This window comes from Protopterus annectens, chromosome 1.part0 (assembly GCF_019279795.1).
Source record: "Protopterus annectens isolate FY-2018-M chromosome 1.part0, PAN1.0, whole genome shotgun sequence".
Classification (NCBI taxonomy): domain Eukaryota; kingdom Metazoa; phylum Chordata; order Ceratodontiformes; family Protopteridae; genus Protopterus; species Protopterus annectens.
In genome coordinates this window covers 1515539805-1515555400 of record NC_056725.1, presented here as the reverse complement: position 1 = coordinate 1515555400, position 15596 = coordinate 1515539805, and the positions used below count along the sequence as shown (strand labels likewise).

Here is a 15596-nt window from a genome sequence, read left to right as displayed (position 1 = left end):
GTAATTCTTCTACAGTACTGATTTTACTTTTCAAGCCTTTTAAATAGCATTGTATACCCTCATTCTTATCTTATATATACAATCTCATAAGTGCACATTTTATATTATTCAACAACTGTATACATGTCTTAACATACTTTATAATATCTATTATAATGTTGCGCTCTAAGGCTGTTTCAACAAATGTGTACATGTCTGAATGTATTCTATGTTAATGTTTGTTCATATGTTATTCTGTCTGTATATAACTGTGGACCTTTTCTCCCCGGGCCTCTGCTGAAAAAGGACTGCTAGTTCAGTTGGACTTTCCCGATTATGAAATGTAAAATAAAATAAAATAAACTGATTGACAGTAAAGAAGTTAAAACACTGCATTTTGCAGAGGAAGAATCCTTTCTAATGCAGGACATGCTTTGCAGCATAGATTATCTAAAATACAGTCAGTGAACTAAGAAGCAAGTCATCTAGGTATGGAAACACTTTTATCCCTTGTAGCCTTTAGTTCAGTGCAGCTACAGACATGCATTCTGTCAAGCCAGTAGAGGCTAATGTGATACTGAATGGAGATATCAAGAACTGATAATGACAGTCTCCTACCAAGAAGTGTAGAACTCTCCTGGACTCCCAAAATATCTTAATATGTAAATAGAGTTTTGATAGTCTAAACAGCTCATCCAGTCCTCATCTTGCAGACAAGGAGGGAAAGAATGACGGTTTATTTTATTTATTTATTTATTTATTTATTTATTTATTTACTGGCATTTGTTTAACAGGAAAGCTGACTGAGCAGTGCCCTTTTTCAGCTGAGGCTCAGGGAAAAAAGCTACATTATAAAAACATTATTGAAATAATTTGCACTGTTTTATCATTTACAGTCAGTTTCATTCATGAGCAACAGTTCCATTATTCATACATCATTTACAAGCAGTTTTGATTAAAAATTACAGTTACGTGAGCTGTATATGAATTTTTTTAAAATACAGGAAGGTATATGCAGTGCAATGTCATCAGAATGCATAAGTTGTCAGGTTTTATGTAAGAATATGTCTTACTATAGACTTCTTCAACATCCAGGACACAGGAAGATCAGATAAAAGGGGACAACAGCTAAAAGAAAGGAAGGAGAGGAGGAGGAACAAGGACGAGATGAAACAGAATATGGTGGTTGTTTGTCTTTTCGGCTTTTCCCGGTTAGGGGTCGCCACAGCGGAACTCCGGTCCGCTAATGATTGGTAGTTGGTTTTTATGGTGTCGAGTTGCCCGCCCGACGCCCAACCTTCAACGAAGGCACGCCCATTCAACGCATGTCTTTCAAAACGCCCACTCACCCACGTCAGCAGCCTAGTACCCCCTCTTTTTACTCTTACTCTTTGATTTCTATTATACAGCCCCTAACCTCATTCAGTGTTATTCCCTTGCTTATTACAGCCATTTATTAGCTTTCCTACCTTTCTTCGTCTTTTTTTCTTTAGCTTTCCTGCAGCTTCTCCCATCTGCTACACTCTTTCCCTGGTCTTTCTGTTTGCTTGTCTATCTTCGTGTATTTCTTTTCCACACCATTTACCTGTGAATCTGGATGCTAGCAGTTAGCAGCATTTCTCTGCTAAATCCTATTAGAGTTTCCTCCATAGCTCTACTCTCTTCCTCCATAGCTCTACTCTCTATCCACTTCAGCATTTCCAAGTAGGCAACTGATTGTTTTTCTTCAGCAGTTCAAGACCTGGTGCTTACCTCTGGCTATACCTGCTTGAACCTGTTCTATATTCCATCCCCCTTACCTAAGTGCCGGATCCTAGGTATCATAGGCTCCCTGATTTTCTGGGCTCCATTTTGACAAACCTAAGTGTTAGTCTCTGTTGCTGAGTGTCCCGTCTGTTGCATTTTCACCTCTAAGTAGGTATTCTGTTTTTATTTTGGAACTTAGGCTTTTATAGAAAATGTTTATTTCCTTTTGTTATAAATACTAAACTGTTAGTCTTTATTAGGTTAGTTAGCTTTTTTATTATGTATTTTCAAGGCTAAACAGAGAACATTTGTAGTCTTGACCTGTGATCACTGTTGCCTATATATTGTTGAGACAATCAGGATCTGCTAGGTCCTTATGTATGGTTTTGTCCTGGCCATATTAATTAGGCTAATGTTTGTTATAAAGAAGCATTGCATATTCACATGTAGTACAAGGTCTGTTTGCAGTAATTAGCTGTTGGTCGTATATATTTTTGCTGATACCTGAAGTGTACAGTAGTCCTGTACTGGGCTTCCATCTGTCGGTTTTAGTTAATTTCATACTCTGCTATCCATGAGCACATGTGTTAAGAGTCTCTGTTTTTAGATGTGTTTTATTTTTCTTATTTTTTTTTGCTAGTATCTCATACTTTACCTGTTACTGTATTGTCTTGAACATGCTGTTTAGAACACTTCATAGCGACAATCTAGTTAATCCTGTTTGCTAAATACTATTACTATCTGTTGCACTGATATGATTGTACTTGCCTTCAAGATTGCCCAACATGGTCCATAACAGTGCTAGTTACATGTTATTGGTTTATACTTTCTGTTCCCTTCTCTGAACTTCTTCTTCTTCTTTCGGCTTTTCCCGGTTAGGGGGTCACCACAGCGAATCACTGGTCCGCTCATGATTGGCAGTGGAGTTTTTACGGTGTTGAGTTGCCAGCCCAGCACCCAACCTTCCACCGAAGGCACACACATGCATGCCCTCACCCCTAGGGCCAATTTAGAATGTCCAATCCACCTACAGCATGTCTTTGGGATGTAGTAGGAAACTGGAGCACCCGGAGGAAACCCACACGACCACAGGGAGGACATGCAGACTCTGCACAGAAGGCACCTCAGCCGAGGATCGAACCGGAGAACCTCTTGCTGTGAGGCAGTAATGCTAACTGCTGCACCACCGCAGTCACCCTTGTTCCCTTCTCTGATGATCCCAGAAAGCAGTGAGACATATGTGCATTCCTGATCGTTGCTTATTGTCATGTAGTAAGATGCAGTCTTTCTTTAAACTACATAGTATGTGGGGAATCTGAGTAATTTGCCTGTAATGCTTTGCAGTAAAGCATGTGAACGTTTGTTCTCTAGACTTTCACTATAGGACTACTATTCTTCATGGTATTCTTCTCTGGATGAGGTTAGGGGCTACATATTAGAAATAAAAGAGTAAGAGTAAAAAGAAGGGGTACTGGGCTGCTGATGTCCCTGACAGTAAGTGAAATAACCACCAAACAGGGGACAGGGATATAATAAGCTTACAAAAAGCTGGAGACTGCCGAATACACATACTTTAGGTGGTTGATGAGTGTTGCAAAGTGTAGTGATCCACAGGATCACTACAAGGGCAGTTGTTCCCTTCTCTGAATTGCCCTCACTAAATTTTGTCTTTATTTATTCTTTAGCACTTTCAACCTTATCCCAACGGCTTTCAGTCACAGCGGTTTCCCGGGAGGTTTGAAACTCTTTGCTGCTTATTTTCTGGTCCTGTGGATCACTACACTGTGAAAGTCTAGAGAACATAACTTTCACATGCTTTACTGCAAAGCATTACAGGTAAATTACTCAGATTCCCCACATACTATGTAGTTTAAAGAAAGACTGCATCTTACTACATGACAATAAGCAACAATCAGGAATGCACATATGTCCAGTGGTGGCTGGTGACTTCAAATCAAAGGGGGGCTGCAGGAGACAGCTGAATGGGTGGGTTCAATGGGAAGGGGTGCGGCCAACTAGAAAGGGGAGGAGCTATGCTCAAAACCACAAAAACTAACTTTAATTAAATAAGCTGCCCTGGGTGCCAAACCATCATTATGAGAGTCCAATCAAGACCAAATGAGGTGTAGACAAATAAAAATATTTCAGTGCATTGGCTGCATGACAGCTTACTTAATATCTAGATGGAAACAAAAAGGTTGTGAGGCATGAAAAAAAAATTACTTTTTAAATACATTACTGGAATACCAGTCAAAATCAAGTATAAGAAAAACAAGCAGCACTCAACTCAAACCACTTCTCCTTGCACTGCAGTTCTAATTATAATTTATATTCAGCTTTATTAAAGTACCAAGTAGCATGCTGAAAGTAGCAATCTCTGTGATACCCCCACTTGTAAAAATGTTTCTTATCCAAAAAAGACCTGCTGCCTGACAACTATCTACTTGTTTCATGGGGAAAACATGATCAGAGTAAAAAATGAAAAGCAAACAAGAAACAAGCTCAAGATACATTGCTTAACGGATTACTGTACAGGTTATGGACCATACATGATTGGCATTCTGTTTAGTTAATGGGTAAAGCCTGCAGAGATGACTGGAAGTCTCCAGCAAGTGTAATGAGCTTCTTAAAATAATGTAATCCTGTCCTTTATTACAAATACTGTCATAAGCATTTCAATACCCAAGGCTTATATATTATCTAGTTAAGTATTCTCTGCATGTCAACAACAGAAAGGCTTTTAATGTTGGCAAGTCTTTAACAGTATGCTTATTAAAGCTTACTTGCATCTTATGATCTCAGACAAGCTTACCTGATAGTCATTAAAGCATTGCTACTTAAACACAGAGCAACAGGCACTTTGAGTTATAAGCATAGATCAACAGTACAAAAATATGACAAACCAGACAATTCTGCAAAATCAAGGACAGATGAAAAGCCACTGTAGTACTTGTGTCTACCTTGGATGGGGGGATACTCTGCACATTTACACTGCATAACTACTCCTTGCCTTGCTTGGACACATCCAGAGTCACTACATGGGGGAGTGGGGTGCAACAAGTATGTCACAATTTGAAATGTCTCTGGCTGACTGTGATGGCCCTGACACATTTGTCATACCTCTCAACCTCAGAGCAAGAAATCTGGACAAAGCCATACATAGAAGTGGGACAAAGGCCCAAAAATATTTTAAACATTGCTCTTATAAACTTAGAAAGATAATAGAATAGGTATGAATTTTCTGAAAGGTATGAAATCTGAAACACAAATGTCTGCCATTATTTTCTAACTTCAGTCTTTAATGATTTGTCACTTTGCCAAAAAAAAAACACAATTTTATGAAAAATGGACCAAAAATGTGATGCAAAAATATAAAATAGCCACACAATACAGCTGGGAACCTGTCAAAGAAGGGACACTTTAATATTAGTACTGCTAACTTGACAAAATAAAAGAATCTACATGCATTTCTGAAATAAAAGTAATCTATAACTCTGATTATTATAGTTATTTCTTAATTGTAAACCCTCCATGTTTTCTTCCAAAATTGCTATTTTGCGGAGGGATTATTAGGGGGAAATGCAACATTTTGAGCCAAAATTGGGGACAGTTGAGAGGTTTGGCTATGCCTAATTCTATAAAGCAATTTATTTGCATGTACCTCTCAACCTGTTAATACAATAAATCTGGACAAGGCCAAATATATTGGGGGAACATATAAACAGTACTAAAAATTGCTCTTGTATAAACCAAGACAGTTGATAGAATAACAGGTCTTACTTTAGCATGCATTTTTCTGAAGGTTATGAAGTCTGAAACTCAGTGTGTCATTATTTAGTGAGTTAATTCCTAAATGATTTGCCAGAAAACCACAAATTTTATGAGGAACAAACCAAAAATAAGAAGCAAAAATCTATTCATTCTTTGAAAATCTGGACAGTTGGGAGGTATAGCTCAGCTGGGGCTGTCTGAGTTTGCCGCCCTTCCCCCCTCACAACATGGTCGAATGGAGCCTCCACCCTGCAGCCATTCCAGTGATCCATTACTTGGCTATTTCACTCATTTACCATAAACTCTAATGTGCATACTGCTTTACTTCTATGATGATTTGGACTTCATTTGAAAGTTTTATTTTGCATTTTACAGCACAAACACTAAGACATCTGCTAAACAAAGCAATGCAGTCTCACAATGAAAACAGACAGCATTAAAACTTCTCTGCCCTTGAAACTCACATTCATTGAAACAGCATTGAAACCCACATTCAAAGAAAATACATTTTGCCAGTAGCAGATAAAGATTAATTCTGGGCTGTTTTCAAATCATAGGCCCCTTGCATATGAAACATACACGTGCTCTTCGATGCACCTTCCTGATTGTACTAAATTTTGTTCCTTCTACAATTCAGTACAGTTGTTAGAGGGTGTTTTAAATTTATAAAACAATGAAACAAAATGCATGCACCAATAATGACAAAACTGCCCAATTCAGAAAATTTTTCCAGTAAGCAATGAAACAAAATGTATGCATCCATAATGACAAAACTGCCCAGTTCAGAACATTTCCATCATAAAAGTCTACTCAAACTTCTACAGTCCACCATTATCAGTAAATATGCACAATTCTACAGTCCACCATTATCAGTAAATACGCAGAATCTCTGAAGAAGTAAAAGTCATCTGAATAATTCCACATTAAAGACATTTGTAACTAATGAAGAGGTTGCTGCTAGCAACCACCTTTATATTTCATGGTTTCATTGAAAAATAAAGTGTCTTTTCCCCCTGAGGAATAAATTGCCTATATTACATTAAAAAAATGATAAGCTAGTAATATTGCAATAGGAAATGGATGGCAAACTGATAACAGGCTCATAGTTAGTATCTTTGCCAAGGAAGACATTCTCAGTACGGCAGCATCCATCTCTTGTGGGAGTAGAACCCACAGCCTTCTGCATCAAAAGCAAGTACACAACCTGTTGTGCTATTAACAATGCAAGCAGACTTAGCATAAGCAGCACTAAACTTCTCTTCCCCTGCAGCTCTCAGCTCCTTGTAAAATCTACTCAATACTCAACTGCAGCTCAACTTCGCAGCACAAGAAATCTGGAAAAAGCCAAAATTTATTGGGGGGGGGGCAAAAGCCCAAAAACCAGGGACTCATTAAACATTGCTTGTATAATCTTGGAAAGTTGCTAGAATAAAATGCTATGTTACCACAATATATTTTACTGCCAATGTCCCTGTGGAAAACAGTCAGAGCAACATACCACTATGCCAAATCAGCTGCTTTGTGAAAGAAAAATGCTGTTACCACCATACATTTTACTGCCAAGGTCCCTGTGCTAAACAGTCAGAGCAACATACCGCAACACCAAATCAGCTGCTTTGTGAAAGAGAGGAAGACTGAAACTTAAATGGCTATCATTTAGTGAATTCAGTTCTCACCATAGCTGTCAACCTCTTAGCACAAAACACCTGGACAAACCCAGTAATGAGGGAATACAGCCCACAAACATATTTAGTGAATTCAGTTCTTGCCATAGCTGTCAACCTTAGCACAAAAAACCTGGACGAAGCCAATAATGGGGGAATACAGTCCCAAAAATAGGGACAAATTTCAAATATTCATCTTACAAACTTAGAAAATCGCTAGAATAAAAGGTTGCGTTACTATGTATTTTCTGAAGAATATCAAGTCTGAAATTCAAATGCCTGTCAAATTTACTTCTGACGGAACAAAAAACATTTTCAGCAGATGCCCAGGGAGAAATACTGCAGACATGTCTTTGTAAAATGGCAGGACACCAGAGCAAATCCACACAAACACAGGGAGAAGATACAGACTCCACACAGAAGGCACCCCAGCCAAGAATCAAACCAGAAAAAAACTATAGCTGTGAGGCAACAATGCTACCACTGCACCATCAATTATGCAAGGATTTAAACATTCAGAAACCTGAAGTCTGAAATTCAAATGCCTGTTAATTTTATTTAAATAGAAGTTATGTTCATAATAGTAACAGAATACTATAAACAGAGTCACCCTCTACAAAACAGGAGAAGAAAGGTGACCTACATCCTGATTCAGGAAATATACAAAGCAGCATATGCCTAAGCTCTATGCCTATGAAGAAAGTGCAATAGGCAGTCTGGTGTCTAATGCTGAGTAGCCAAATGGGTGGTGGAATTGGCCTTAGGAAAGAAAGGCCACAAGGGGCTCTAAGAATGGGCCTTAGGTTATTAGAATGTTAGCAATCTAGATTCATTCACAAGGAAAACTTTTGTTTGGATTTATCCCTCTGCAATGACCTTGATGAGCTCCAATTCCCTTTCTGCCCTGTTTGTGAGGACCTAGCCCAATTCAACTGTGAAGAAGATCTATGTTCATTCCTTTGAATACCTCAACTAGGGGCAAACATGGAAAAAGTTAGTTACGAACCTATACTATTTTTCTATAAAAAGATAGACAAGGGAGGATGATGCCCTGGTTTGGGGTAGGCGTCTAGACTTTCTTGTTTATGGAACGTTGAAACTTCAGAGATCAAGAGTCCTTCTGGATAAATAGATAAAAGAACAGGAGGCTGAAGGTTAGTACCAGAAGAAGTCTTCCACTTGAATAAGAATTTTAAAGGGAAGAGAGCTGAGCATGAAGATAAGAATAGGAGATCTAGAAGAAAAAACTTTAAGAAAAGGCTGATGAGAGGATTTTGGGTTAAAAGGCAGGAAGACTTAACCCCAAAAAAAAGAGGAGGGAGGAAAAAAATTGAACTTTAGAAGAAAAAGGAGATGATAAGGCAGAAAATAGTTCACAATTGAACTTCAAAGAAGAAGGGGAGATGAAGTGAATAAGAGAAAAGAGTGAAGGATTGAATCAATAATGGAAGAGATGGGAGCCTTACTAAGGATATGTCCTTCCTGCAGCCTGATTTGTGAAGCTATCAAGCTATCAAGCTATAATGAGCGTGCAGTAATTTCAAATAAAAAGCTTGGATATCTCGTGGGGAAGAAAGCCCAAAGAAGCCTCTTCAAGGTTGGAACTGGAGAAAGAAACCAGTGAGGTATTGAGGGGGGGAACCACGATGAAACTGACCGAGAGAAAGATCAAAAGATGAAACTGACCCGACAGTGAGGAACCAGCTCTGAAGGATGATCAAAGCAGAGACCAACCCTGTCGAGGCGATGGGGAGTAGAGTCCAATTTGAGATAGTGAGGGGCCGTGGTGATAGCTGAGGATATGATTTGAGAGATAACTTGACTAGGAGCTGAGAGATACAGAAGTCCCGGGCCAGAAAGCAGCCAGAAATCCCGGGGCCAAAGGTTAAAGGAGTAAAGAGCCTGGTGAAGCCTGGTGCACTTAATCTTTGCTTGTAGAAAAGATCTCTGCTGAAAGACCCCTTATGAGAAAAATCGTGGACAGGCGTGAGACCTCGCAAGAAGTCTTCTCAAGACCCTTTAAAAGCTCATGACCAGATTTGCTCTTGATTTGATGTCTGAGGAATTTTTCAGGGGATTTGATTGCCACGCTGAGAAGAAATGCGCCCAAATAACAATCTGGTGCTTCCGCTCACAGAAGTGGACACCGAGACACCTGGTGTTGTTGATGTACCACATGGTTCATCCTTGTCTACTCTGGTTTAGCATGCGTTCCCAAGGAAGAGTCTTTTGGGCTTGCAACTAAAAGGAACCAAGTCTTTGCAACAAAGCAAAAAGCACTTCGCCTCTCCATTACATGCGGTATGTTGCAAGTGGCCCCTGCCCTGTTGCCATGTGCCCTGGACAGGGGAAGCGTCCTGATTTCCCCCGGTCACCCGGAGAGGGGCGTCGTTATCAGAGGGTAACAAGAAGGAAGAGCTTTCTTCACAACAGCCAACAAGAGACTACATGCACATCCATGAGTTCTGCGCCTGCGTGGACATGGGAAGTTGTTGGTATGACAGATGTTGTAATGAGCATCATCCAAGAGGATTAGATGTGGAATCTGGCTAATGGAAGCAGAGGCAGAGCAGCCTATTTAACACTTTCAAGCTTCTGCAACGAATGCAGAACTAGTTGTTGTTGTGGGTGCATGTTGTCTGTGTATGTCTGTTATGTAGATGATCTTCTCTGATCTGTTAGCCTTCTCAGACATGTTAGCTGTGTCTAGATTGTCTAATGCGTCTGCGACAAATATCTAAATGCGACAAAATTGAACTACTGAAATAAATAACTAAATACCTCTTGACAGACAAATAATCCTAGCCATCTGTGCATCAGAAGGAGATGCTTGGTGGTCCAAATGTGGAGCACCTGGTCAAAAATGGAAACACCTGGATGACACTGCTCGTTCTCGCCGCTACCACGTGGCATTTAGTGCCAAACAAAGGGGGACAGTGGTGGAGAGAAAGTGCAAAACCCTGAATTGAAAATGACTGGTTCCCAGCCTGGGCTGAGAGACTTCTTGGAGGCGTCTGTTCATTTTATGTAATAGTATGCATCTCAGCATCCTATAGAGCACATCCAGCCTTTTCCCAATAGGGGACCAATTGGACTGCCAGTGACCACATCCGAATCTGTTTTCTCTTGACTGATCTGTTCAAGAGATCCAGATCCAAAGATCCTAAGTCCCCCCTTTTTTTTGATTAAAAAAGAACCTTGGCTGATTCTGGATTCTGGATCCTTGCGCTGCTGGCAGAATTGAAATCGTTGCAATTTGGCTTTAGCCGAAATTTCCCGCTAGACATCTTTCCTTTGAGTGGGTGGAACATTGATTTTGATTTTTTTTTGGAGAGAATAGAATAGAATAGATAGCCTTGAATGGCCGGACTTGACGTACCCATTGTCTTGAGTCAGGGATAGCCAGGCTTCTGGGTACGGTGACAATCTTCCCGACTGCCTCGGTGGGCAGCAACACCTCAGGGAGGCTGAAAGGCTGGCTGATCAGAGGCCAGAGCTCGGTGAATTGCCCTGGTTCCCTGCCCCCCCGCCTCTCGAGGGCCTACCATTGTTATTGTTATTCCCGCCTCTCGGGAAGAAGCTTTTTTGTCGTCAGGCAAACATCCAAGAGAAAAGTGTAACACACACACCTCAGTCACACACACTGATTACACTAATCTTATTTAAAAATCAAAAATAAAACAAACATCATTTGTTAACCAGGACAGTCTGACTTGGAACAAAAAAAATATTTTCAGCAGAGGCCCAGGAAGAAATAATGCAAACATGTCTTTGTAACATGGGAGGACACAAAAGCAAACCCACACAAACACAGGGAGAAGATGCAGACCCCACACAGAAGGCACCCCAGCCAAGAATCAAACCTAAGAACCTGCAGCTATGAGGCTACAATGCTACCACTGCACCATAAAATATCAAGCATTTAAACATTTAGAAACCACAGATATTATGATGAATTGAACTGATCAAATAGGAGGCAAAAATCTGCTATTTTTTTACAAATGGTGGTGGGTAGGGAATTCAGGCCCTTAACACCTGTATACAAGGCACAGGGTTCAAGCCTGAGGTATTCCCTACCACACCACCATGAGTTTGCTCTAGCCACCAGTATATAGCAACTGGGGCATTTCACACACACACACACACACACACACACACACACACACACACACACACACACACACACACACACGCACACACACACCTCTACCTGTTTAAATGTGTCCAGATCCAAGCAGCAGTGCAATTCAAGTCCACGAAGGAGCCCGCTCGAAATCCAAGTCTGAGATGAAAGCCCGCATGCAGCAGTACAATTCAAGTCCACCTTCCATGAAGCCCATGAGAGCTTAAAACTCACCTCTCTCCTGATTGGTCCTGTCTGCTGATGAAGCAGTCCGGAGTTCTGTGCGGTCATCACCGCACAGATTCCTGGGCATCTGCGGGGCAGAAATGCCTTCCCTGTATCCAGACTGCTGACTCGGGCAGTCTGAGTTCGCACAGATTCCTGGGCATCTGCAGGGCAGTCTGAGTGCGTCTGCGCATGTGCGGAGTTAGTTCTGGGACTCGTGAAAAAAAAATGTTTGCTTTTTTTAATTTTATGTTTCATGGCTTGTTTTTCTTTTTGCTTCTAGGTGGGAGGGCTGCAGTCCTGCAGTCCTATAGCACGAGCCGCCCCTGCATATGTCTCACTGCTTTCTGGGATCATATACACCATAGCTTAACTTAACTTAACCCAAGAAAGAATCTGTTACTCTACAATATACAGCATCTGCACTTTTACCTTCCTTTGTGTCTGCACCACCTTTCACAAAACATTCAAAGAGTGGTACTGTAATTCAGTTGTTTTTCACATTTCATTTTATGTTTATAATTCAGATGGTCTAATTTTTTTTCTTATTATCCTTCTCAGCTAAGTAGTAATATATCTGTATATACAACATTCCTACAATGACCTGTTATTTTCCACAGCTTATGTTTCTAAAGAAGAAAATATAAAGTGGGGGGTGTATGCAAAACAATGGCACCATTCTTTAATCTCAGCATAACTAATAACAGTACCTAAAACAACTAATGTCCTGATGTTTAATATTGCTAGGGCAAGAATGTTCATTTTCCGTGGCTTTTTATTATACTACAAGTCAGACAAAACAAAACAGCGGTAAAAAGTCATAGGACGGCACATGGAGTGAGATGGTGGACTGCTCAGCCCAAGTAAACAACTGTTAGTTAATTTAACTAAAACAGCATTTAAAACACCGAGACAGAGAAGTGCTAATCTGACTCTTTGGACTTGTTAGTTAAATGTGAAAGAAGTACAAAATTACAATTATGTCAGGAAACTAAGAAAAGCAAAATTGTGCAAAGGTACAAGTACTTAGGGATGTAATGCATCATGGAATAGATGCAGCTCACTAGGCTTGAAATCAAGACTAAACTCTTTAAAGGTGGTTTACTTACAGTACTCATAAAATCTGCATCTGCTGATACTACTGCAATTTAACGTCTTACACTTCACAACCAGTGGTACATCTAATTTCATATATGACTACAAAATACAGGATATATTCAAAAGTGAAAAAAAGAAACAATATTGTAAAATAACAAGCAGCTTCATCAAGACATGTTAGAAAATGCTTTCAATTCAGTAAATAACATAATACTAAACAAACATAACTACATACCGAGGTTGTGCTGTATAGCAAGATGACTTCACTTTACTCTGAAAAACGAGTGGATGATCTTTGACTGCAGTGTTTCTGCCTGTAAAAAATAGTCTTGCGCATCAGTTATTTCTTAAATTGCATGTTAGAAAATAGTTTTTAGTAGCAATTGGCCAGAATTAATCAAAATGTATCAGTTCTTCAGCATTTTTGTGAATGCCCCAAAATGCAATTAATCAGCAGCTACTTACCTAAGATAACTGTAGAACTTCATTGTGTCTCCGTTAATTACATATGGGAATCCTGCAAGAGTATAAAGTTATCTGAGGAAGAAAAAGATACTTAGGATGCAATATTATCAAAAATATATCTGTACCTTCATTCAGGTCTACCACAGCCACCGCCCCGATAACCCTCCCAGAAATCCAATCACCAGAAATCACCGACCCGACACACTGACAAGACCCCGATACCGACAGCCGAGTGAGGAACGGTAGAAGGGTCCGGGTACAGTTGTGTGTGGTCGGAGTGAGGTAGTGAAGTAGTGAGTAGCGGTGGGTAGTGGGTTAGGTGGGTAGAAGTGTGGTAGGGGGAGGGGTGGTGGGGTGTGGGGTAGTTAGGTGGAGTTGGGGTTAGGGGGTTTAGGGGTGTAGGGGGGGTTAGGTAGGTAGGGTGGGTAGGTGTAGTAGTGTGAAGTAAGTGAGTTGGTGGGTAAAGGTAGGTGGGGGGTGTGGTGAGGTGTAGTGTGTGGTAGTGTCGGGGGTTAGGGGGGGGGTTGGGGGCCAGGGCTAGTGTGTATGTGTGTGGTGTAGTGTGTGTGTGTGTTGTTTGTTGTGTCGGTGTTGGTGTTTATGGTGTTCGCGTTGTCGGTTTTGTGTGTTGTGTGTTTTCTGCCGCGGTGTGATTCTGTGTCGGGGAATCGTCGGTTCGGTCTTTAGAAGTAGACCCCTACCACAATAAAGAGAGAGAGAGCTTAAAAATAACAAAAAAAAAAATAGAGGAAGGTTAGGAGTATATCCAAATGACAGAAAATAGAAGTGGAAATGTAATGGAAAACTGGCTATGAATTAATGAATTATGGAGATAGAAACAGCTAGAGTGTGACCACCTGTGCAAAAAAAGTGATGTGGGTAGTCATAAGTATTTATCTTAGTGGAAAAATCAGTGAAGAACATGTTCTCCACATTTCCATTAACTACTCCTTTTCTACATTGCTGTGAGTTAATGTAAAAATGCCAACAATGAAGACATAATGGAAAGAGAAGGCCACTACTGGTCTGAGGACAGGATGGTACAAGAAGCTTCTGACATGGAGAAGGTAAGAAACATACGAAATGGGAAAGACTGCTACTCCAGAAAATGCCTCCACAGGAAATGGGGAAAGACTAGTTTTCCAGGAAATACCTCCCCTTTTTCATTCCTCTCACTGTATCCTTTTGCTTCTTCTGTCTTCATCTTGTTTGCTGTCCTGCAGTTGGGTGGCATGATAGGATGTTACTACTGGATGATGGTGATGTTATACTTCTGCAAATATTCTGAACCATTTTTCTGAATCAAAATATGAGATGAGGTGGCAAATGATAAACACTTTCTAATTAGCAGAAAATAAATTATTTTGTACTGAATCCATCTAAAACTAAATCAATTATTTTTGTTCATCTTTTTAAAATATATTTAGTAAATCAAATTAATTTAAGTTCAGTACTTTAGGTGTATTTCTATGTTTGTGCTGAAGATTGTGCAAATATCTCACTGTGGTAACAGATCAAGATATGTACTTAGATAAACCTTTTGACCAAACAGCAAGACACATTAAAAATGACAGCATTAGTTGGCACAGTCCTTCACCCAAAATATCTCCTGTAGCACTCACAGTACAGTGTTTGCTTATGAGAGAGATAGGCCAGGAACATTAGAAATTTTGTTGAATTTAAACCTACACCATGTGAGAGAAACACTAAAAGATGTGAAACTACTTGTACATTTTGTATATTTATACAGCAAGGGGATAGTTTTTATTGCCCTTATTTAAAGAAAATCATTAAGACCAGTGCAGGGGGTGACTGTAACACTACAAAAGTAATTTACAGGGCACAGTGCAATGAATGTGATGCATTCTATGTGGGCAAGACTGTAAATAAACTCAAGCATAGGATTTCATGTCATCTGTCAGAAATCCGCTCTGGATGTAAAAATCATGAACTAGCCAAACACCTGTCTCTTCATAAAAGACACACAGGTTTTAAGTTCCAGATGCTGGATTGCATAGACATGGATGATCTTGAAGGAGACATCCCTGATATTCTGGAGAAACATGATCTCATGTAGCAATTAAAGCTGACCTCTTTTAGGAAGCCTGGACTAAACTACTACTGTTCAATTAAAAGTGTACTGGAACTTAAAACATTGCCACATTGTTTACATGACTTCTTTTATTTTATTTTATTTTATTCTACCAGTTGGTTTTAAATACCATTTTAAATCAGTTGTAATATAAGTGTATACTATGTTTCCATAATCATGCATTTTTTCTTATTATTTTTTCTTTTTCTGGTTCTCTTTTTTCACTTTATTCAAAATGATATGTAATAACAATACTAATTATACAATAATATTTTTATAGAGAGTTTTTAGGGTTCTTGTACACAGACCTGAAGAAGTCTACAAGGACGAAAACGATCTTTGTTAACAATAGGTTATGAAAATAGAATATGATTTTTACAATTGATTTTTTACATGCAAAGTGTATACGTATATATTTACATATATATTCTGA

General features: G+C 39.6%; 1 protein-coding gene across 1 annotated transcript in view; it reads right to left on the bottom strand.

The window, feature by feature from the left end:
- The window catches only part of WDR27 (WD repeat domain 27), a 2477832-nt gene that overhangs the window by 1190650 nt on the left and 1271586 nt on the right, over positions 1-15596 (bottom strand). Inside the window, exon 14 of the mRNA XM_044072816.1 lies at positions 12842-12920. Within this exon, the coding sequence (XP_043928751.1) occupies positions 12842-12920 (79 nt within the window). The remainder of the gene's footprint in view (positions 1-12841; positions 12921-15596) is intronic.